The sequence below is a fragment of the Argiope bruennichi genome, chromosome 7, assembly GCF_947563725.1.
Source record: "Argiope bruennichi chromosome 7, qqArgBrue1.1, whole genome shotgun sequence".
In the NCBI taxonomy this organism is placed as follows: Eukaryota; Metazoa; Arthropoda; class Arachnida; order Araneae; family Araneidae; genus Argiope; species Argiope bruennichi.
Genome location: NC_079157.1, coordinates 56,749,436 through 56,773,241, shown reverse-complemented (window position 1 = coordinate 56,773,241; position 23,806 = coordinate 56,749,436). Strand labels below are relative to the sequence as shown.

Below are 23,806 nucleotides of genomic sequence, written 5' to 3'. Positions count from 1 at the left end.
TTAGCCTTTGGCATTATATTGGCGAAATATTAGCTTAACATTTCTACTGAATATATCGTGTGATCCTTGGCGAGCGTTTTGGCGATTAATCCCTGGCATGCGGTTAATAGGATCGAAAATCGAATTTGTGTTTTAGATGCATTCTTGCAAATCAACTGAAACAAAAATTTGACTCAAAATTACGCTTGTAGTCACAAAATTCCATACCAAATTTGATATATTTCAGTCATTGTGTTTTTGAGTTACCACGCTCACATGTTTCTAAAAGTACAGACCGACAGATGGTCAACCCTTATTAGATTTAGCTCAAGATCTGATGGGTGTCTACACTATAGATGTTAAATATGCGTACCGAATCTTATCTATCTAGCTCTCTTCGTTTTGTAGTTATCGTGTTAATGTATATTCGAACAGCCATATATACATACTTCATCTGAACGAAATTTTCTCAAAATTTGATAAAAAATCTACACATTTAAAAGACCATATACTAAATTTCATCCATCTAGCTCAAAGTTGTTTTTAGTTATCTTTGTCACAAACATACAGGTAGACGAACATTTTCCAAAAACGTATTTTCCGAACTTATGGATGTCTAAAACGTAGAGATTCGTCAAAAATCATGGAACTCGAAATTTTAAATGATTACGATACTTTCTTTATACTTCGTAAACGATAAAGTAAAAACGAAGCTTTCCATCCCATTAACGTCTGAAATACCGGCGTCCTGGCATAGACATAGCGCATCTTCCCGGGGATCTGGGCATCCCGGGTTCGAATCCCGGTTTGGGCATGGTTGTTCTTCATCTGTGTTCTATCTGTTAGGTGTGTGAATGTGCCCCCCTGTAAAAAGGGGTTGTGCAAGCGAATGTGTGTGTGTCATCTTCTCATGAGCTAGAAGTCAGACTTCTGCCCTCGGGTGCCCAGGGGTCTTTACCCTCAGAAGCTACTGCACTCCCTTTCCGTGGTAACGCGGACACGACATCATCATCAAAGTCTGAAATGCGGAGATTTGTTAATATGTCGAGGTCGAAATTTTTGATAATTACATTATTACCTCTTTATTTATTTTGTTTAAAAGAAAGTATTTATTTATTTTTTATAAAAGAAAGTAAAAACTATATACCACTGGAAAGGAGAGATATTTGTTTTAATCGCATAACAGATACTAAAGAGATAATGTTAGAAGGCATCGGTTCTATATATTTAGATATTTTGAAATAATAGTTTCTATTAATTTTTATTAAAATTTGATTTAAAAGATGATTTAAAAAATTTGGAAAAGAGATTTCTCATAAATTGGATTATTTAATGTAACCGGGAAATTGAAAATAGTTTGAAAATTTTAAATCTTACTTTCGTATATATCTAAGAAATGAAAGGATATTGCAATCATTTAAGATTTCTACTTCGAGATTTCGATGAATCTATATTTTTTAGATCTCCCTGAACAAGAGAAAAAAACATTTAATAAATAACGTCTATCTGACTATGAAGACATAAACCCAAGCGCTCATAAAATGAAATTTCATATGTGGTCTTTACACCAAAAATGTTTCATCTGTAACAACTTTTAGAAAGGATAATTTAAAATAGTCTGTCTCTTTTTGTGTATGTCAAAGTGACTCAACAAAGCAAAGATAGAGACTGAGGGAGTTAGCATGTCATTTTACCAAAAGAATAGTATATCTGCATCTAATATGAAGCTACTCTGTCATTTTATTGACTGTCTGTCCGTCTGCATATTTCTTCCTGTTTATGTGAGCGTAATGATTCAAAATCACAAGCGAGATAAAACGAATTCGATATGTAATCCTCTTACGAAACTGGAGATCTGTGTCAAATTTTGAATCCAGTTTGGCCATTGGGAAGATGCCCAAATGGCATACCAGATATTATCTACTATATAACGAAGATGGATGCGTAATATGCTATATAGTTGAAATAAATTAGAAATCCTAGGAATTCCACTTCATTAACACAAGTTGATTAATTTTTGTTATTTCTAATGGCACTGGTCATAGACAAGCCACTGACTTTAGAAGTCTGTGATTTTAAGCCAAGGGTGCGTCTCTTGTTTTTTCAGTAGCGCCATCTAGGGCCAAGAGTACGAATTAGCTACACACACGTCACAACCCTTTTTACGAGGCGGACTTTATTCATGCATTTCATTCACTCATCCACAGATAGTAATTTAGAACCGAGTCAGTACCCTGATCCAGTACCCCTACTGATATTACTCTCGACATGGAGGACTTCGTGACCATGACAGATTTATACGTGCGCCAGCTACCACACACACGGAGTCTTCGGCCGGGGGTTCGAACTCGCAACCCAAGAGACGCAAATCCAACGCCCTACCAACCAGGCTATCCCGGTCTGTTAATCAATCAATCACAATAGCAATTCTAGCATTTATATTTCGATGAATTTAATTTTTATGACAAATTATAATTAGAACATAAATAAAAGAATATCTCTACTATTAATAAAGGGAAATATGCGGATGTCTGAGTTTGTATGTGTTAATTTTTTACAAGATAAATAGAATTAGTTAGAGAATAGTTGGACTAGTTAGAATTAGCATAGATATAATTTGGAAACGTGGAAATGTGCACCTCGGAGCGATTACTTTTGAAGTTTTAAGGAGAATTTTAATAAATTAAAAATTATCTTTTTAGTTGCTTATAGATCCTTTGGCGACGAGATGGTTTGTCAGGAATTAATTCGGGGCTGTGCTTGATTTGAATAAGTTCTCTTAAGCTTTTTTCAAGCATCAAATTAGGATAGATATTTAAGTCGTCTTATTTTAATAGTCTTACACCTGTTCTATTTATTGCGCACATGAACCTAATATTGGAGTCAAAGATCATGGGATTGTAGTACCTTAAAAGTTTAAGTGTTTGGTAATGTATTTCGCATTTTATGTTGTCTTTTACGATAATTCAGTTTCACTTTGTTCCCTCACGTAAACAGCATAGATGACAGATTATCTGAATGCTTTTATTTTTATAAATTAAAAAACTGGAAGAAAATCATGCTTTTTCCATAGGAAATGACGCAATGAAAGCATTGTTTTAATTTCATTGCAACAAAGAGAGAGAGAGAAAATTATACAAAAGAATGTTTTTTTAACTATCAGAATTTAAGAAAAAATTGCATGGCAATTCAATTGATATTCTTAACAAAAACATTTTTTAAAATTATAATATGGTATAATGTGAAAATTATAATATGGTATAAGTTTTGTCTTGTAAATTTCAAATGTTAAGCCAGAAAAATGTCGAAATTTTTCTTATTTTTTTAATGAATTAAAAATTTTAAAAGGCGCTCCGATGTGCACATTTTTACTCTCTAATGCATATTTTTGCGAATCTTGGTTATTCTAGATGAAATTGTACTCCTTGCACACACATTATCTTTTATTATAAGTATAGATAATATTAGATGAAATTAAATATTTAAATTTAAACTTTTAATTCAAAAACACAATCCATTTTATTAATATTTTAAGATACAGACACGATATTTAATAATAAATAACGATTTTATTATTAATTTAAAATTGTTTATTTCAAGCTTATCGCAAGTTGGGAGCTTTTAAGGTCGTAGAACTTTGAGCTTTTACTAGTCTGGTCGCCCTTTAATAACTTAGAGAGTTAAATTATTTATTAATATTAAATCTAAAGGAAAATATTAATTGGCTCTATTGAAAAGCAGCACAAACAATAAGCAAGGTGAGTGAGTGACATGTATAAAAAAATTATACCCTCAAATAATTGAAAAATTCATGTACATTTTTATGAAATCTAAAAAATATTTTCTCCTGTACTGCAAATGCTAAGAAAAACTGTAAAGGATTAAAAAAATAAAGCAAAACATTTTTCCTTTTGATTTCCTCTGTAAGTAGCTAATGTAAGTAGCGCCCAGGGCAAGAAATGATTTTCTCTTTCCCTATAGACATCCCTGATCTATTAAAAATAAATGATACCCTCGACGTGATATTATTTTTCACTACCTTATCACTTTTAATTTTAGAAACAGACAAATACTCGCTTCTATCTTTCCATCCTGGCACACCCTAAAACAGGCGCCTGGAATTTCAGAACTCCCTATTTCCCCCTGTAATTGCTCCAATGCCTATCCTGGATCAAAGAAAGAATTTTTTTGCTTCTATTTTAATGTCACTTTTGTCTGCAAACTTTTTTTCATGCCGGCATGTCACCACATTTTTTTTAAATTCCCCCACAAAAGTTTACCACCCTCGTAAACAACTCAAAAATGTTTCCTATACCCAAAAGAATGACCAAAAAAATTTTTTTTTCCCCTCTGAAATGTCCGCTGGAGCATCATCCATCCATTGGCCCATTCCGTGCAGTCCTTCATCCGTCTGATCAGTATTCAAGCAGGTAGGTAGGTCAGTGACGTCTGTCCGGACGACGTCATACTCTGGCTTCTCTCATATAAAGAGAAATTGGGTCCCCGAATCCAGTTTCGAACTGTAGTTGCAATGGGAGGACCAACGTGGATTGCTTTCTCTGCTCTTTTCATCACCGGAGGTAAGGAACCATCAACTACCTGTTGCTATACTGTAGGAAAAATTATCAATGGATGAAGGATCAGTTGGAGTCTAAAAAATACCTAAATATTTGTTATTTTCGATATTTGGAAATACCTCTTGCCGGTATTGGAAATGTGGAATGGATTTCGAATGTCTTAGTCTTGTATTATCGGGAGCCTACCTACACTTTATGGATTTCAAGTATACGATTTCTAACTGTTCTTAAGAGTGCTCATTTCTCACTACAAAATTGCATTGTATAAAAAATAGTTATATGTAGTAGCAAATTTTAAAAGAAGGCGATATAAGAATATTATCTGCAATGCTTTTCAAAAAAGAAAAAAACTAATTTAAAATCAAATTTGGTTCTATTGGAAATGGCTTCCGATAATATTCTGCGTCCAGAATATATTTGATTGATGTAAAAGAATGTTTTTATGTTTAAGAACAGAAATACAATGTCTGGAATATGAGACTAAAGATTATTTAGAATTAGCTTTAAATTCCGACACAAAGCATAGTGTCATTCATTTAAAATTTCTAAATTATAAATCTTCCAATATTTCTCCAACACTATGAGTTACATGCCAGTATTTCTTAAGGATTAAGGGTGTTGTTAGCTATCTTTTAAATTCGCTATTAATAAGTATTTATTGCAGATCAAAATTCCGCATGATACCGACGATCTAAGCATTTAAATTGTAATCGTTTTTTTTAAAATGTAATGTTTGCTGAAAGATCCAAATACTTGCTAACAGTTATTCATTTACATTTATATAATAATGCATTAAAACCCAATGCCTTAATAAAGTGAACTCAGTTCAATAGCTCATAGAAATCGCGAGACATATACCTGGGGCTTAATCGATTTCAGCAGGAGTTAAAAACTTCTTCACTCCCTCGTGGCAGTTTTTGATGCCCACCAAAAATAATTTGTGTGTTTTTTAGACACCAACTATTCCTTCCTTCCTTCATTCATTTGTATTTAAGTTACACAGTATTGTATGTAACATGTATTTCAAAGTGGCTAAATTTTGAATGTGGCATAGTACCAGAAAATGGAGAAGGCAAATAATTATTGTATTAATATATTTAAGCTTAAAACGATTTTTATTGTTGATACTCTGATATTTCTGCTGACCACAAGGTTTAAAAGGAACAAATGTTGTAAGACCTTCTTTAAAGGACTTCCTGAAACGCAGACACGATTAGCATTTACTGTCCTTCCGTATTGCTCGCTAGCATGTTAGATTCGCTTTTTTTATTTTCGTATCTCCCAGCGATTACAAATTTGGACACGCAAAGTTTTTCTTTTATTGATTTGAAGGCAGATAGCATTGTGCACGAATGATATTTTTAAACTGTTGAGGAAGTGGGTTGCTTTTTTCGTCACCGGTATTAATGATATAAGGAAGAAGTGGTTAATGTTTTGATTTTTATAGGTATAAAACAATACACTATATCTCTTTGCGAAGAATTAATTTTTGTTTGGAAATTCGAATTCTAAGTAACGGGATAGTTCTCTAAGTATTTTGATTATAAAGTAATGGTTGAAAAAGTTTTTTTCTTCTTTTTTTCCTTTTAAAAAGAGATAAATAAGGTTAGAACTATTAAAAAATAATAAAATAATAACTTGAGAACTATATTTTAATCTTAAAGAAGTGTTTTTTTTCTGTTTTTAATACAGATCAACTGTTCCAAATGTTTCAAAATGAAATAAATAATCGGTTGAAGATATTCTATTTTGCCTCTCTATAAATTAACTAAATCTATTTGGCACAGTTAGCAATTTATTACAAAATACTTTAAGGATTCTTAAATTATTCATTGTATCTTTCAATGAATATGAAGCAAAAATTAAAATCATTGAAAGAAAATCTTAAATTAAGAACACTTTAAAAAATATTTAAATGGCTCAAATATCTCTGGCTAATAGCTCTTAATAGTTGCAATAATTCTTATTACATTAAAAATTGTTTGTCTAATATAAAAGTAGATTTTATATATGATAAATAAAACGATTCGTATTGCTTCATTTAAATTATGTGATTTTGAAAAACTGAAATCATATTTTTGCATTAAAAAACTATTTTTTCTCTGTATTGACATTTATTATTCTTTAAGATTAAAGTTAGTGTTCTTATTTGTTATTGTGTTCTTTGTTATCTATAAGATAGATTTGTTCAAGCATCAAAAATTATAGCTTCAGTAAATATAAAATTTTCCATGAGAAATTGATTTATTATTTACATTATTTAACATAACAGAAAAATTTTGGTAAAAATCTTTTGAAATTTTTCTCTCGAGAATATTTCACATCCATGAAAAAATCGATTAAGATAATAAATTGAAAAATCTTTTGTATGAATGAATTCGGGGAAAATAGATGTATAACCCTTTGTTTTCATGTGTGACAAAGAATTGATTTTTCTGGATGATTTTGCGGAAAAATTTATTGAAGGCTTTTTCGCACAAATTAAATTAATTTTGAATAGTTGTAATACAATCCGAGTTATTCAGATTAAAAAATTTTAAATAGTTCCTCATAACAGTTCTGTGAATCATATAAAGAATAATATTCTTAGTAGAAATTATTCTTTAAGAAAGAATCATTAGAATTCGAATTCGTTCTAAATTCCTCCAGAGGATTTCACACGATTCACCAAAGATTCTGAATCTGATTTGAAGGCACAAAAGATTCCTGAAATGTGTAGGAAACTTTATTTAGATTACAGAAAAAGGTTATTTCCTGATTATGTTTTTTTATATCATGTATTAAATTTAAAATAATGTATTCGCGAAGATTGCATAGTAAGTGTGTGAAGGGATGTCTTTGATGTTTCTGAATACGTCCTTCCTGCTTTTAGATGTAACACTGGGCGTGTAGCAAATAAAAGAATATGCATTTTGAAAATTTTTCTCTTTATCAATTCAATCCTAAACTGGGCATAGATTTATTAGTTTGCGACTAATATACAAAGATAAATTTTATTTATTTAAGTAGCAGTGTTTTTGAGTATTGAATTCACATAGATCAACAAGTAAAAAATTCGTCAATTAATTTGATCCAAAATTTTATGCATATCTACAAATATAATGATAAGACAGTGTACTGAATTTTACCATCTACACCCTGGGTTTTTAAGCTATCGCGCTCACAAACTCACAAAATGTGACAAAAACTTATAATTTTGGTGTAAAACTGCATTCCATAAAGATACATTGAAATCTTTTGGTCGAAATTATGGACTATTGCAACTTTTAGGAAGCTATTTTGTTTAAAATTTGATACTTACTTACAGTATTGATATTCACGCTTTATATCATAATATAATTTTAATCTCCTAACTAATTGCATTTTTTAATTATGACGTTCAAAGACGGATCGACAGACATATATAATTACAAAACCAGTTGTTTTGGATTTAAAGGGGGAGTTAAAATATTGGGGTTAATCAAATTATCGAAATCGAATTATTCGATGATTGCAGTTATTTTCCCTTTTGTATACATCTCAAGAAAAGGTAAGAATTAAAAAAAAAGTTGCACTGAAATGAGCATGGGTATAATCAGAAGTGTGCGCATCATGCTTCCCGTTCAACGCCCTTATTTCTAAGAAACGAATCCTACAGATGTTTGTACTATAATAACATTATTCAGCCCTCGCATATTTAGCGCTCACTTTCACTCAGTTGTTAGCGAAAATTGTGAAGCGAACGTGGACGCCCCTTCGGGCGTTAAAAAAACAACCGATGAGCGCAAAAACGAAAGCATCTGGTTGAATTTTTCTGGCACCGCCCACATTCTTCCCCGGTTAAACGGCTCTGGTTAACGCCCTGTACGAAAGCAAAATTATTCATAGCATGTTTTAGACCAGTAAGTACATGACACATGGGAATAAACCAGAAACTTCTGGAAATTTCTTGATTGATATTCGATAAGAGACCGCGCCCGTTTCAAATCATTTAAACTGGGATCAAAAGAATTTTAAAATAGCTTGCATTAAAGAAGAAACTTTGATATTGGTATGTCATTACTTTGATTAATATTAAAGACCATTTTGGCTAAGCTGATTAATTTTTACTAATATTAATGAATATACATTATTTTTATAATTTATAATATCTGTAGGAATTGTGTACATTATATAATCAGTGACAATTAAAGTTGGCAAAACATAGCTACGAGTAATTTCTTGATCGGCGAAATATATCATATATCACTTATGCCTTAAAGTTATAATTCCGATTATTTGCAAAACATAAGATAGAAAATATAAAATACAAAAAAATAGAGGTATAAAGACGAGAGAAAATATAAAATACAATGGAAAAGTTTAAAAAAAAAACAGTTGCTTTAAAGTTTAATTTATAAAGTATATTAAAATCAGTTTAATTTAATGCGATAGCGATATTTAATACAATATCGCTATCGATTTTTTAATACATAATAAGGATAATTAGGACTGTTTCATACTCAAAATATATGATACATTACGATATTTTTTACTCTATCAAACTGAGTTGATATTGAATTTAAATTAAACATTAAAATACTTTACATACATTTTGATTAATTTGAAATATACACGGTTTTTTACAGTGAATATTAATCAGAAAGTTTTTAGAACTTTAACCCATAAAAAAATTAAGTAACAGAATGAATATTTTTTTTAGAATAAGATGCTGATTTATCATATTTTTATTTCTATCATTTCGTTTTATATATATAATTTCTTTGAATTCTTAATTTCAATCTCAATACTTTGAGTTGTTTTTTATTTAAATAAGTAATTTTCTACTTAATTTATTTTACTTAGTTTATTTCAATGGTACAAACGATTTTATTCCCATGAAATTTTAATTGCACTTTTATGAAATTATCGTCACAGATTTTCAAAACCTTTTAAGCCTATATTTTTTTTATCAAATTAACAATTTAAGAACAAATACATTGAATATATGCTACATTTTAATAAAATTTAAAAAAAATATCTCAAAAACTAAAAATTTTTTGCTAATGAAGGCATTGTTAATAAGAAAGCAATAAATATAAAGCTGAAGCACCTTTGTCATAATATACAAAGTAAAAATCTTAAATTCTATTAGTTATTTAATCAAAATATTGATAAAAAGTAATCGTATCAATTTGATATAATAATTGCCTATGCATATTAATTAAAAATATTGACAACGGACACGCCATAAGTTTACAGAACTGAATTTTTTTTAATAACTATTAACGTTTCTTCATAACTTTTGCATTTTGAACTTTAAGTTCTTGTTTATAAATTATGATCTAACAGAATCATAATCAACTTTTCATATTTTGATTTGCATAATGAGAATACTCAATAATAAATCAAATGCATTAACTTTAGCAATAGGATAGAAAGATATCACGTTCGAACAAATGGCTTTTTTGTTATTTAACACTTACTCGCCGTTGATATGCATGGTTGGTTTGTGCAAATACATTGCTCGAATGCACAAGGAAAAAATGCAGTTATGCTCATAATAGTAAAGAAATTAAAATTTCATCACAAACTAAGTGGAAAATAACATTTTCTGAAAATTTGTAAGCTTTGGATTGGAACAGCTTAGAGCACAATCTAGCCTGATTTTAAATCTTTTTCACTTAAATTATTCTATGAACTTTGGATACAAATTAAGTTGCTTTAAAGCTAAACTTCAATAATTACAAAAAAGTAATAATAATAATTTTTTTTTCATTTTACATAATACAGTTATACATTTTTTCATGCAAATAATATAATAAATATTTCTCAAATACGTTATGATTTATGTTCATTATGTCAACGCTAAAAACTTTAAAAAATATTCATTGCCATATTTAATAATTAAATACTTACATTTCATTTAACTGCTGCCATTAGCATTGAGGCATATTTTTATTATAATTGCTATAATCTATCAATTAATGGTTTATTTTTGTTGTATTATGCACTTATTATTTATTCTATTTTATGAATACATTCATTCTTGATACTTTTTCTGATATCCTTTAACAGAAGATATAAGTATTTGTTGTATTATCATTTAATCATTTAAATAGAAATTTTTATATAAAATCAGTCGCTGCTAATTTAAGAAAATGTCAGAATGTGACTAATGGTCTAATTTCCAAACGATTTTTTTTTCCACCTATCTGTAAATGACGTAATTGTTTTTTTCTTACTTTAATGACGTAATTCTAATTGTTAATGGTCTAATTTCCAAACGATTTTTTTCACCTATCTGTAAATGACGTAATTGTTTCTTTCTTAATTTAATGACGTAATTCTTCAATTTCATTTATTTATTCGCATCTATATGTAATGATTTTTCTTTTAGAATAATTACAATTCCTATTTTAAATATTCAACTCAGAATTATATTTTAGAATTCGTTTATATTATTTATCCTTCTTTCTTTATAAAAAGCTCAAATGACTAATAAGATACTGCAATATTTTCTACACTTCACGCAAATAAAATTCTTTTGAATAATTCGAAATTATTTTGATTGCAAATAAAAGAAATAAAATTATTAATATTGTGATCAAAACTAAGGGTGTTGAACTCAGGATAAAAACAACAGGAAGTTGTCTGAAACCTGACCAACCAGCAAAACTTTTCCTTAGACGGAATTAAATCAGCCGATGCATGATTGCTTTTTTGGTGTTTAATTTTCCATTATCAGGTCGTTCATTTTCGCACTGATAAATATTTGTACGTGCTATGTGAATTTTAATCGATAAATTTTCGATTTCTTACTTAAACAAATGAGCCAGATGAAGGAATAAATTTCTTTAAAGAATAAATTGAATAAAGTTATCAAAAGAATAAGAAATTAAATTAATACGAAATTTCAATCATTCATGACATGTATTTACTAAACAGAACGAATGATAAATTAAGTAATTTTAAACTAAATTCTGTTCTATTATTTAAAAAAAAAGACATAAATGTGATGTGCCAATTATTAAAAAATAGGAAATATCTGTATTTCGAAATAATAAAATGAAATGGATGAAGATAAATGGCAAGACAATTGTGCCTATAAAATGAAACTATGATAAATATCTAAATAATTCTCATCAATTACACCTTAAGACAAGTGGTAATTAAAGATATAAAACTGTGGGACTAGTCTTCCCGAAAATTTCTCGTCTACTTTCTGATAAAGGTGTCATTAGAGAAAATGAGAATGCCTTGCATAGTATTGGCGTACAATAGTTACGAAATATTAACTTTTGGCATGAACTGAGCATTCTTACCGAATCTTATGTAATTCTTGGAGATTAATCTTTGGCATTAAGAAATAGATATCTGAAAAACGAATTTGGGCGCTTTATTTCTAAGCGACTAAAATTAAAATCTGACACAGAACCACAATTGTACCCCCCCCCCAAATCCCATACCAAATTTCATATATGTAAATCACTGCATTTTTTGAGTTACCGCGTTTACATGTGTTTGAGAGTACAGACCGACAGACGGTCTGTACTCTCAGTTGTTGGATTTGTCTCAACATTTCACAGATGTTAAATCCATTTATAAAATTTTGTTTATCTAGCTCTTTTCATTTTGCAGTAATCGTGTTACCTTATATTCAAACAGTCCGACAGACAGACTTCCTCAAATGGGATTTTGCTCAAAACTTGGTAGAAATTTTCAAATTTGATATATAGACCATATGCTAAATTTCATCCGTCTAGCTCAGAGCGTTCTTGAGTTATCTTTGTCACAGGAAGACAGACGGACATTTTCCAAAACTGTGATTTCGAACATAGGAAGGTCTGAAATGTGGAGATTCATTCAAAATCTCGGATTCGAAGTTTTTGGCGATTAACATACTTTCTCTGTACTTCATATTCGTGATAGTAGAAAGCTAAATGTATACAACAAGTTTAAGTATAATTTCATTTGAAATAGTGAAAGGTCCAACATAGCGGAATCCACGTGATTACATTTATCAAAAACTTCTTTATTTCACGTTATAAAAATTAACACTTGACCATGTTTAAAAATTAAGGTTTAAGTGCATGATTTTTAGCTAAAAGGACAATAAATGTTAAATTATAAAGAAACATTACCAGTTATTTTAGATAATTTATTACATCGGTCGGCCACTGATTTCGTTCGTAAACAGGAATAGGAATTTAACAGGAATAGGAATTTAACAGGGGAAAAAAAAACTGTTTCGCCGATTCTTATTGAGCAGAAATTCTTAAAACCTTGAAGTGGTTTACAAAAAAGCAAAAAGCATTTATGTTTTTCATATGTTGTTTTTTTTTTAATTTTTTTTATTTCTGTTCCATAAACCCCTTTTTTACCGAATGATATTTTCACATTAGAATAACAACTTAAAAAAAAATTTTATGAATGAAAAAAATTCAACTCAATAATAAAAAAAACAGTGAAAGAGAAGTGAAAAATAAGAGTCTCAAAAAAGCATCAAATGTGGTATATAAAATTTTGTAAAATCGTTATTATTTGCAAGGCTTTAAAACAAATTTACGAGGGAGTTTAATTTTTTTATGCATTCTTCAAAACAAACTGTGTAGTACAGTTTACAATAAAAAATAACCAAAAATTTATTTGCTATATGCATTTCTCGGTATTAAAATTTCTGTACATCGAAAGAGTTTCCATAATGAAGTTCGATATTGAGAGGTTCAGCTATAATTATAATGCAAATAAATATGAATGTCTAAAACCCAATCTAAAGTTTAATAACTCAAACTATTAAAAACTAAAATGAACTAATACTAATTATTCATATTAATAATAATTTAATTTAATTATTGCTACTCCAGCGATTAATCATGAAATTTAAAGAGATTTGAATAAAGTTAATGATAAGGAAATGATTAAAAAAGAAAGTTAAGTATTTAAATTTTTCTTAAATTAAGTTCTGCGAAAGTTTAATCAAAAATTATTTTTCCATGACCTATAAGAGAGAATCAGAGTTACGCAACATTATCAATACCTTTGCATATTTGCATCAAGAATAATCATCTCTTGTTTTCATAAAACAAATTTAAATTTTTGTAAAAGAAAAAAGGATAGACATTTCGAGAAAATTCCATTTAATCAAGTGATACTAACGTAATCTAATCAAGTTTTACTAGTTCTTTCTTTTATAATAAAATTTAATCATTTCTCTTTCTTGTACGACTAGTTTTCGATTGAACGTTGCTTTTTTTTTTCCTTCGCATTCCAAATTGCAGGAATCCTTCAAAAGAAATCAATCGAATGATTCCCCTTCATTTAAGCTGCATCTCGTGTTCTCAAAATTCAGGTCAAGGAAGCTGCCATTTTGCGAATAGTAATTCTGGTCACGGAATTCGTATCCCACTAAAAATGTGTGCGCTACACTTCCTTTAACATTTTCAACAACAAAAAAATAATTAAAAAAATGTATATTTTTAATAAGACTTACAAAACAGTCTTAAAATATTCGTGCTATAGGCTAAAAAATTCGATAGCAGAATTTTCAGATGGCCTTGGAAGAGCAGAATTCTTAGAACTTCTTCAAGGTGATGGCTAGAAATTAAATATTTATTAATGGACACGAAGAAACCAAACCAGTATCTTCGGCGATATTCTATGCAGGTGGTGGCATCGGTCTAAAATTATCATAAATTCTTCTGTAAAACGGGTAGATACACAAAGTGCTTTTGATGGTAGATATTTACTATGTAGCAAGATAAATTACATATTTATTATGAATAGAAAATATGGAATTTATTTTTAATTCTCTAAGGCAATAAATGATAATTTTATCCTTGGTTTCGTTCGTTCATCTCTAAGTTAACCGAAGTATTTAAGACATACAGTGCTCGAATTAGAAATATATTCCTTCGATTTTTTTTTCCACATTTGGAATTTCAGAGTCCACAGAAAATCAATTGTACTTAGAGGAAATATAGATAATTTTGATAATAGTGTGAATGGTGAATTTATTTTTTCTGCGATTCACTGCAATATAATAAGCTAAATCAGCTTTTAAAGATTTTTTTTACTATAATTTTATTTGGAAATAAGTAAAGAAGGGATCATTAATAAGTTACTGAACTGCACGTTATTATACTTTCATATATTTAGATTTTCAATTTTTACAGCAATCTACCGCAATTTTTTATATTTATAACTGAGTTCATTATTCGAAATTAAAACAAAAATATTATTTAATTTTATAATATGCAACATAAAGGTAACTATTATTTTGTCATTTTTAATACGTATTATATAACATTTTTCTCAAAGGACTTCAGAATGAATGATTCCTAGCATATTCATTAATTGAAACAGTTCATTTGGATTAATGAATTCGGCACTGATCTTAGACAAAAACTGATTAAAAAAACTGATGTATCATAAACTGATATATCATTTCATTATTTCTTAAACTCTTCACTTGCAAAGCAATTTTTTATCTTTCAAATTAGAAATATTTCCCTATTTAGAAAAATATAACCAAAATCCAATGAAATGTGATGGTTCAAACTTTAAAAGTTTCTCATATTTCAGTTATTTAGTATCTTGTTTCGTAAAACTATGTAACGTTGAACATTGGCTACGATAACCATAAGAATCTCGATAACTTTGCGAACTAAATACAAAACACCTGCAACAGTTTTAATATTAATTCCCAAATTTTCCCAATTGATACTAAAATTGAAAGCTAATTTGTCTAGTAATGCTTTATGGTTTTATTCTTTAGGCCTAATTTCAAACTGTTGCCAATATTAGGTATAAAAAAATACGATAAATGCCATCTTTATTTTACTAAGCCTAGTTTTAAATCAAACGAAAATATTTAAATTTGTTTTCCCAGCTATGATTCTATTATCGAGTTTTTCTTTCATCTTTCGCAACCCAATAATTCTAAAAGCCTTTTATTCTTTTTCAAGAATATTCGAGCGGCAATTCAAACAAAAACTTACCTACTGAAACCGTGACCAATTGTTTCTTGAAGCGTTACGCATCCGTATCCGCATCTGTATTCAAATAATTTTTGTGTGTCTTCTTTATCGAACTTGACCGAATTATACATTCACAGAGCTGTATTTCTTAAGCTGTGAGAACTGACATTATGATAGCTAATCTTATTCTTTAAATACACCTCTTTTATTTTGCTCACAGTTGGAGATTGGTGGTTACAGTAACACACTTATAAATTTAGACTACAATTCGGAGGCAGCCATGCAGATCATTTAAAGCTGTTGGGCTTCAAAACAGTCTGAACTGAATACATTATTAAACATATTAAAATTGAATTCAGTCTGGCCTTGAATTTAAATTGCGGTCTAGAAATAGTAAACCTAAATCTTATTTTAATTTTTTTCCCTGAAAGTTTCTTACACATGTCTGGAATTTTCCCTCGTGAAAAGTTATTATAGTTAAAATTATAAATTTAGATAGATCACAATAAATTATTATTTTCTAGCGAATTTCCACTATTAATGAAAGATTTATAATTTAAGAAGCTTATACAATAATCGGTTTCATGCTTGGGAAAAATGTAAATTACACATAATACTAAAATCAAAATCTATTTTTGAATCATAGTAAAAAAATTGCTGCCAGAATTAATTCGCTAGTGAATTCTTAACATTAATGAACTACTTATAACTAATTTGAAAAACATATGCCGGAGTTGAAAACTTTCTATTATTTGAATGTTATCACTAACTGGAAGCAACAAGTACGAAAGTTTTCATTCTTTAAAATATGAATAAAAACTCTAGAAAATCATGATAATATTATAAGAAAATCAATAATTAAATTAATTTAAATTAAGAATGATATGCCACAATCTTTGTAAATATTATAATACTGATTTCAGAACTCTTCATTGCAATATTATTCCTTCCATTCTATCTGTTGTCAATCTTATAAGTCGTCTATTTTATTAATTAATACACCATCTGTTCCCTAATTAAAATATCATTTGCTAATTGCAAATAATTAGACTGCTATAATTCCAGATACATTACACAAAAAACTGCAAATGGTCTTTTCTGTTTATGACAATATATGTATTCTTACTCATATTAGATGTTTTTAATAACGATTTTAAATGTAAAATATCATTTCAAAGAATATCGATTAATAGCGTGTGAATTTATATTCTGCGAAAACAAATCGTTTGTTTTTAAAAGTAAATGGATTATTATATTCAGACGGTTTGATTTAGCCGGAGTTACTAATGACTTGTTATTTTCAATAAAGTAATTAAGTAGAAAACTGAAATTTTGAAAAAATGTTGCTCAGTTTTTAAGCGAGTTGAAATTATTTCAAATAAAAATAATTCTAATTTATCAAAAAGGATTATTTTAAATGTCGATTGTGGTTTTTGCAGAAGATTCTGTCAGGAAATACATAATAGTTGGTAGTTATAATAAATTTTAGATAACAATTTAAACAGAAATTTAAAAAAATGTAAAGCAGAAAATTTTTGCTTTGCATGGTGGTACTTAACACAATAAAAATAATATAAAAAAAACTTAAATCCCGAAATAAAGCATTTCTTAGTCCATGCTTACAGTAGTATTCCTAAACAATTTGACATTTGTTTATTGATTCAAATAAAATCTCGTAATCAGCTTCACTTATTTAAAACGTCAATAAATTCAATAAGATCATTAAGAAATTTGAAATATTTACTGATAAGAAATTACTTTAACAAATTTTTTTAAATTACACTCAAAATATAATATAATTATTAGGTTCTAGACTTAACTCGTCTGTTTTTATTTTGTTTAAAAACTTTACTCTTCATTATTTAGCAGTTACAACTTGTACACAAAAAAATTATATTAATTATCGCTGTGATGTGAGTGTCTAGATACGCAATAACTAAAACAATGAAAGTAAAGAAAAAAATTATTTTTAAAATTTTATTAAAATTAGCGAAACTAAATTTTTGGAAATAAAATTAATATCATTATTATGATTTTATTTTTCTGAATTTTAAGATATAAAAATGCTTTTTGTGCAATAATATGTTCCGCAATTATTGAGGAGAAAAATGTTAAAATTACGATTAAAATTTTACGATACGATTTGGCAAGTTAAAATTATAACTAACATTTTAAAAAAATCTGCAGAAATGGACTATTTTATGAGAAATAATTAGAAGTAATAGAGCTTAAAAGAATCATGTATTTTTATGTAAATATAGAACCTTTTTGCTTTATTAAATTTATGAACTTGAATGGTTTAAAATTGAATTGTCTTCGTAAAAGAATGATTCTTAACATCTCTGGAAACTTATTTGTTATTCATACTATGCGAACAGTAGAACGAATGCTAGTAAAAATATAAGCTTGCAAACAAAGGCATTGAGAATTGAAAATTTCACTATAGGAATGTTAAAATTTAGAAAAAGAACTAACGAATAAAAAAACTTCACTGTATTAAATTTTCTCACATCATAAATTCGGATGCTTTCTTTCAAAACCTTCAGGAATCCTTGCTTATCTGGAAGCCTGTTATTGAATTATAACACGCGCATGAAGTTAGTCGATTATAAGTGTAATGCTTCTTTTTTATTACCTTTCATCAAAAAAGTTGAACAATGGGAAACAATAGCCTCTTGTTGATATTTTGAAATGTACAGTTATTTCCTTCGTGTTTCGTTTGTTAGTTACAGACTCATTTGTCAAAATCTGGCATCTCTTTTCTGTCGGTTATCGTTTCTTTTGAGAACCTGTCATTTAGGCTTTTGTGTCACAAAATACTGCTCTTTGCTCCTTCGGACAATCACAATCGGTAATTTAACCTTGTTCTCAAATTTCCTTTTCTCTAACAAGGAAGCCTTCGCTTTTGCTAATATTTGCCGTTTTGTAAGCAGGTTATGGCCATGGTTAACTGCTTTTGTTTCAGACGGCTGCTGTTTGTAAAACAAGAATGTCTTTTTCAGTGGAAGGAATTGAGTTAATTCTACAATCTGTCAGGCCAATTTTATAGGAAAGTAATTTAGTTTTTGAATAGGAACCATTATTTCCGGAATGGCCAGTAAAAAGATAGGCATGTTTCTTTAATGAATTTCTTGATTAGAAATTGTTCATTTGTTTTTGAATTGGAATCCATTAATTCTGAAATGTATACAAAAGGCAAGTCATCCAACCCATCTATTTCATTATCCTGAACACAAAGCAGTTAGGATCAAGACTTGACTGTACAAAATTTCATTTCATATACTTGTTGCATTACATTATCCATATGATTTACTCAACGGCCGTTAAAAATTTTTATAAATATAATGCATGATAATCAAAGCTAAGTTTTTAAAAATTTTCTTTGAATAACAATTAGAATAAGTAAATGATGAATTGCTTATTCAAATTACTTAGATAACTTGTGTGAATTATTAATGACACTTTAAATGCAAAATACTGATTGCTTTAAAATTCTGTACAAATTATGAACAGGACAAAAGATTCTCCATTTGTGCCCCTTTTTGGATATGAAAGATTTTCTCTATCTTAATATGTTTGAGAACTTTTATCAAAGAGAAAAGGTAAGAACAACTCAAATTGTTCAATGAAAGATAAACCTTTTACTTGAATCAGATCCTAGTCCATCAATCTCAGTTGATTGTAATATATAAGGTATGTAGTAAGTACGGTTTTCGAACTGTAGCTTATCAAGCATTAAATCCCGAAGTATAAAAATCTACAAAATTTCAATTATTGTATTGCAAAAAAAGTAACTTCAAATTGTTTGTATGAAGATTATGTTTTCTTGCCTCTATCCAAGATGACATCCGTTTGGCCAATATTTTAATGATTAACGTACGTTTGGCGACAAAATCGTACTGTAATTTTTAGTGTAACTATTAATTACGACAAAGAGAGGTATAAAAAGTAATTGAGAAATAAAATTTGCATCGGATAGTCTTTACAATTGAAATCTATAATAAAAGAAAGAGCCTTAACAGAGTGTAACAAATATGTGTAGAAGCAAAAATGATGTTATGCAAACAAAGCGCTGGTTAATAACTTATTGTCACTATTCAGTTTGGGTTGTATTTGATTATATCTGAATGACTGAAAATGTTCTTTTAAACAATATATTACTCTATATCTCTTAAAAAAATATATAAAATTCTTTTGATGAAGGCAATCATTTTTTTTTTTTTTGGCTTAAGACATTCAATTTTTTAATCTATTTGGCATCATCACAATAACATAAGATCCAAACCAAAACGCAAATCTTATCGTTTTATCCCATGGCAACATTTCTATGACGGCAACTGCAAGCCTCGTCATTTTACAGAATGGAAACACCTGATACATCAGGAGGACACTTTGTTGTAAACAAACCTAGATACATTTCCCTGGTATGCTATGTGGACCCAGAAGGCCTGATAGCCTACTTTGACCACTTTCTTCCCGCAGCGGAAAGTAAAAAGAGATCGAACTGGTATTTTAATTAATTAAAGCGCCGTCCCGCTTTCTGACACCCGGTGAAGACACTAGAGGGCAAAGCGTAAACATGACGATCAATTTTCAGTCAAATGTCCGGTTTGGAAACTATGCGGAAGGTTCCTTGCTTTGGAATATGTGTGTGAGAAAAAGAATGTATATTTCTGGTTCAGTGACCCACTTGGCTTGTTGCTCGGGAACCACAGTTGAAAAACAATTAGTGGGCAGGTTCCAGAATTCCCAAGCAGGAATTTGTTTTATGTTGAGTAGATTTTGGTTTACAAATATTGCTATACAGAATCAATATTTTGAAATAGATGAAAGCAATTTAAAATGAAATTATTATTGGCGTTTTGAATTAATTTAATTCTAAATTCTATTATGCTATGTTAAGAGAATAAGAAAAAGTTAATTAAATATTATATCAGTATAAACATTTAAATATCCTTAAGTCGTACTCAGATTTATTGCGGAGTGGTCTCATCGCCAAGCTCGCGAAATGATCGTCAACCATTAAAATTTCCGCAAAACAGCGCCATCATAGAAAGCGGCAAAATTCGAAATTCGCTTGAGAAGTATACAATTTTCATTTTAACGGTTGCAGATGAAATCTTGTGAATTTCTACAATTGTTGAATTGTCACTTGAAAAATTATATTGTACTGTGGTACTTTTCTATTATGTACGAATGTATTATAAACGAAGAATTAATATGAAGTGTTTTTACTTTCATATTGCATGAAATGAAAATAAAAATGTCACAAATCAGAAATTTAGTTCTTAAGTATCAGCATTTAAAAAAGAATTTATATCATATTTCTGTAATATACTTGTTTTTTTCTGGTGTTTCCTCCCCCCTTCAAATTTTGAGAAATGTTCCTCTGCTAATTATGCATGTTCAATCTTCATTTGGAACTCTGCTGTTTTCTAATACTATGGCTTCATAATGGATTTTATACCATTTACTATCACCATTTTTTAATGTATCACAATAACAAGTAGCTTCAAGATAACAATAACCCAAAAATAATTTTAGGGGACTTAGCATTCGAACATATCTTACTTCATAATCATGATAAGAATACAATAAAAAAACCAAATGCTGTATTGTTATATTTAACAGGGCTTTATCTTAATATGCGTCAGAAAAATATATATAAAAACTAAATAATATAAATGAAATAAAATAAATGTGTAATTATTTAATGTGTAGTTGTCCATGCGTAAAAATTTAAAATAAAGGTGGTGGGGGGATGTGTAATAAAGGAAATTCAGATTAGTTAACAAAAATTAAATAAAGTTTGAAAGCAGCCAAAACTAGGTTAGAGATTAGGATATCAGAAAATATAAAACTTGATTTTAAAAAATTGTCTATCTTCTCGCCATTAAATAATAGTTAATAAGTAAAAAATGATTTTATTCCTTTATATATTTTCTGGCATTTTCATTAAACGAATAAATTTATTATGAAAAATTCAGATTCCTATTAGTAAAGCTTCTTTTATGAAATCATATTTTGAGATTAGTTTATTTATCCTATTGTATAAATATATTATAGTTTATTTATTGTTCTACTGTTTATTTTACTGTCGACTTTTTAGGGTTCTGAAAATATAAATAATTTATTAATTATGACCGTAATAAACTCTAACTACTCCTGATTTCTTATGCTCAATGATTGCAACCAAATGGAAATATTTATAGGAGAGTTTTCCAATTTATAAATAATAAAACTGTTAAAAAGAGATCTTTATGAACTCACTCAACTCGTCCCTATCTAATGGCTTATTTGACTTATGACTCGATTGACAGATTTTTTAATATTTAAATCTATAATTAAGTCAAATTGGAAATTAATTCAAAATGGAAAAGTCATTTGGATATGCTTAAGTATGTTAGGTGTTCTCTATGTTTTTTTATGGATTAAAATAATGCTAAATGTATCAAAAAAGAAATGTAATCAAATTAGGAGGTTAAATAAGTCGTAGATCAAGGAGTTGAAACGGTGGCGAGAGGACCAACGCACCATTTGTTACTATATATTTGTCGTAAACCAGTGGCGTAACAGAGGGTGAACGAAAGAGTTGTTAATCTTAGAAGAATGTCATAAAGGCAGGTTTATACATTATATTGTCTCTTGAGACCACTTGAAAATTACTGGTTGAAATTCTGAACATATAGTCTTTCTAAACTCAAAGAAGGGAAAAAATTGTTTAAAAATGATTTTAGTTAACCTTAATAAAACTATAGCTTATTTTGTAATGGCGTAAACCTTGCATTTTTGTTCCTTTTTAGAAAACAGTTTAACTGGTAATAATTCAGAATAAAAACTTGCGAAGTGGAATGAGGTTGCTGATATACGATGGGGCACCGGCCGGAAAACTTAAATTCAGCTTATCTCAGCAGAATGTCGCAGCTTTGTGAAAGTTGAGCAATTTCTCTCGTGCCCGTGTCGGTCGGCTATGTCTTGCTTAAGACCTCAGAACGTATTATAGGCAGATAAGAAAGTGATTAGATGTTCCTTCTTCAATTGTAACATGAGCGGGTACAATGGCGAGAGAGGCAGTTTCGCGCTGACACATTTGCAGAACAGGTTTTCTCCAATTGGGAAAGTGGAGACATCTACGACAAGGAAAAAGCGACGCTTTGAAACCCAGCAAAGTTATGTACCGAACGCCCTCCAACCACCACCGACGACTCTCAATCTATGTCAAACGTCACTTTTCGCGCAGAAAGATCTTTTGTTTCTTCTTATTCCTGCTTCTGTGTTTTTTTTTCTAACTTCCCCTTCCCCAGTTTTTTCCCAGCCAAAGAATGCGCTTGGGGCACATGGGCGGATTAGCGCTATCTTCTTGCCAATAGTAATTTCTGTGGCGCTTCCACCGTGCCCTATTTCCAGACGGCAGTGGTGGACCATATTTCTCGCCATCTGACGAAATTTTGACGCCGAAAATTGTTCTAATTTTAGATAAGAACCCCAGCGGATGGGCGTGCTTGAAATCAAAAATGTGGATTAATGTGACTGTTTCAGTAATTTTTAAAAGTTATCTAGGTTGACGTGGGGCACTATTGGGATCTTATGTAGGTCCCTGAATTTTTAGGACACATATCTACTGTATGCTTCCATTTTAAGTTTAACATGCATTTATATGCATTATCTACTAGTCGCCTTTGACACCAGCTGGTTCACCAGAGATACTCACTATATTTAATTCCATTAAATCTTAGATATATTTTCAGGTCCATGAATTCTCCAAATTTTCAGACATTACAAGTGTCTTATTTATTCATCTTGTACACGAACCTTTCTAATGGCGATTAGGCCCATAACATTATAATGCTGTTAAAAGCATAAATGTCGGTTCACCTGTCTTTTTCATTGTATTGTAACCACTTTTCAATTCGTCTCGTAAACTGCACAAATATTAAACAAAATCCTTTTTTTAAATTCTAACAATGGAAAAAAAATATACAATTATATATTTGATGAAACAATGAAAACAATTGGGATTATAATGCAACATTGCTGTCTATTGCTGAAAGTTAGCAACAAAATGGGTAAAATTCTGGAAAAATTTTCACGACTATTAAATTTGCACAATTAACAAGACAATTTTCCAAATTTTGAAATTATGTAAAGTTTCTTTTTGTGCAATAATATTTTTGAAAATCAGGGAGACAAAATGTCAAAATTAGGTTAATTTTTAATTAATTTAGTTAAAATTTCAAAAAAAAAATCACTCCCAGGTACATATTTAGATCCTCCAAGGTATAATATGCCAAATTCGGTAACTGCACATCAAAT

The 23,806-nt window shown here is 29.3% G+C and overlaps 1 protein-coding gene across 1 annotated transcript in view; it reads left to right on the top strand.

Moving 5' to 3' along the window:
- Positions 1-4,418: 4,418 nt before the first annotated feature.
- Positions 4,419-23,806, top strand: part of LOC129975240 (chitin deacetylase 1-like) — a 31,019-nt gene continuing 11,631 nt past the window's right edge. The window contains exon 1 of the mRNA XM_056088279.1: positions 4,419-4,559. Within this exon, the coding sequence (XP_055944254.1) occupies positions 4,511-4,559 (49 nt within the window). The 5' untranslated portion in view covers positions 4,419-4,510. The remainder of the gene's footprint in view (positions 4,560-23,806) is intronic.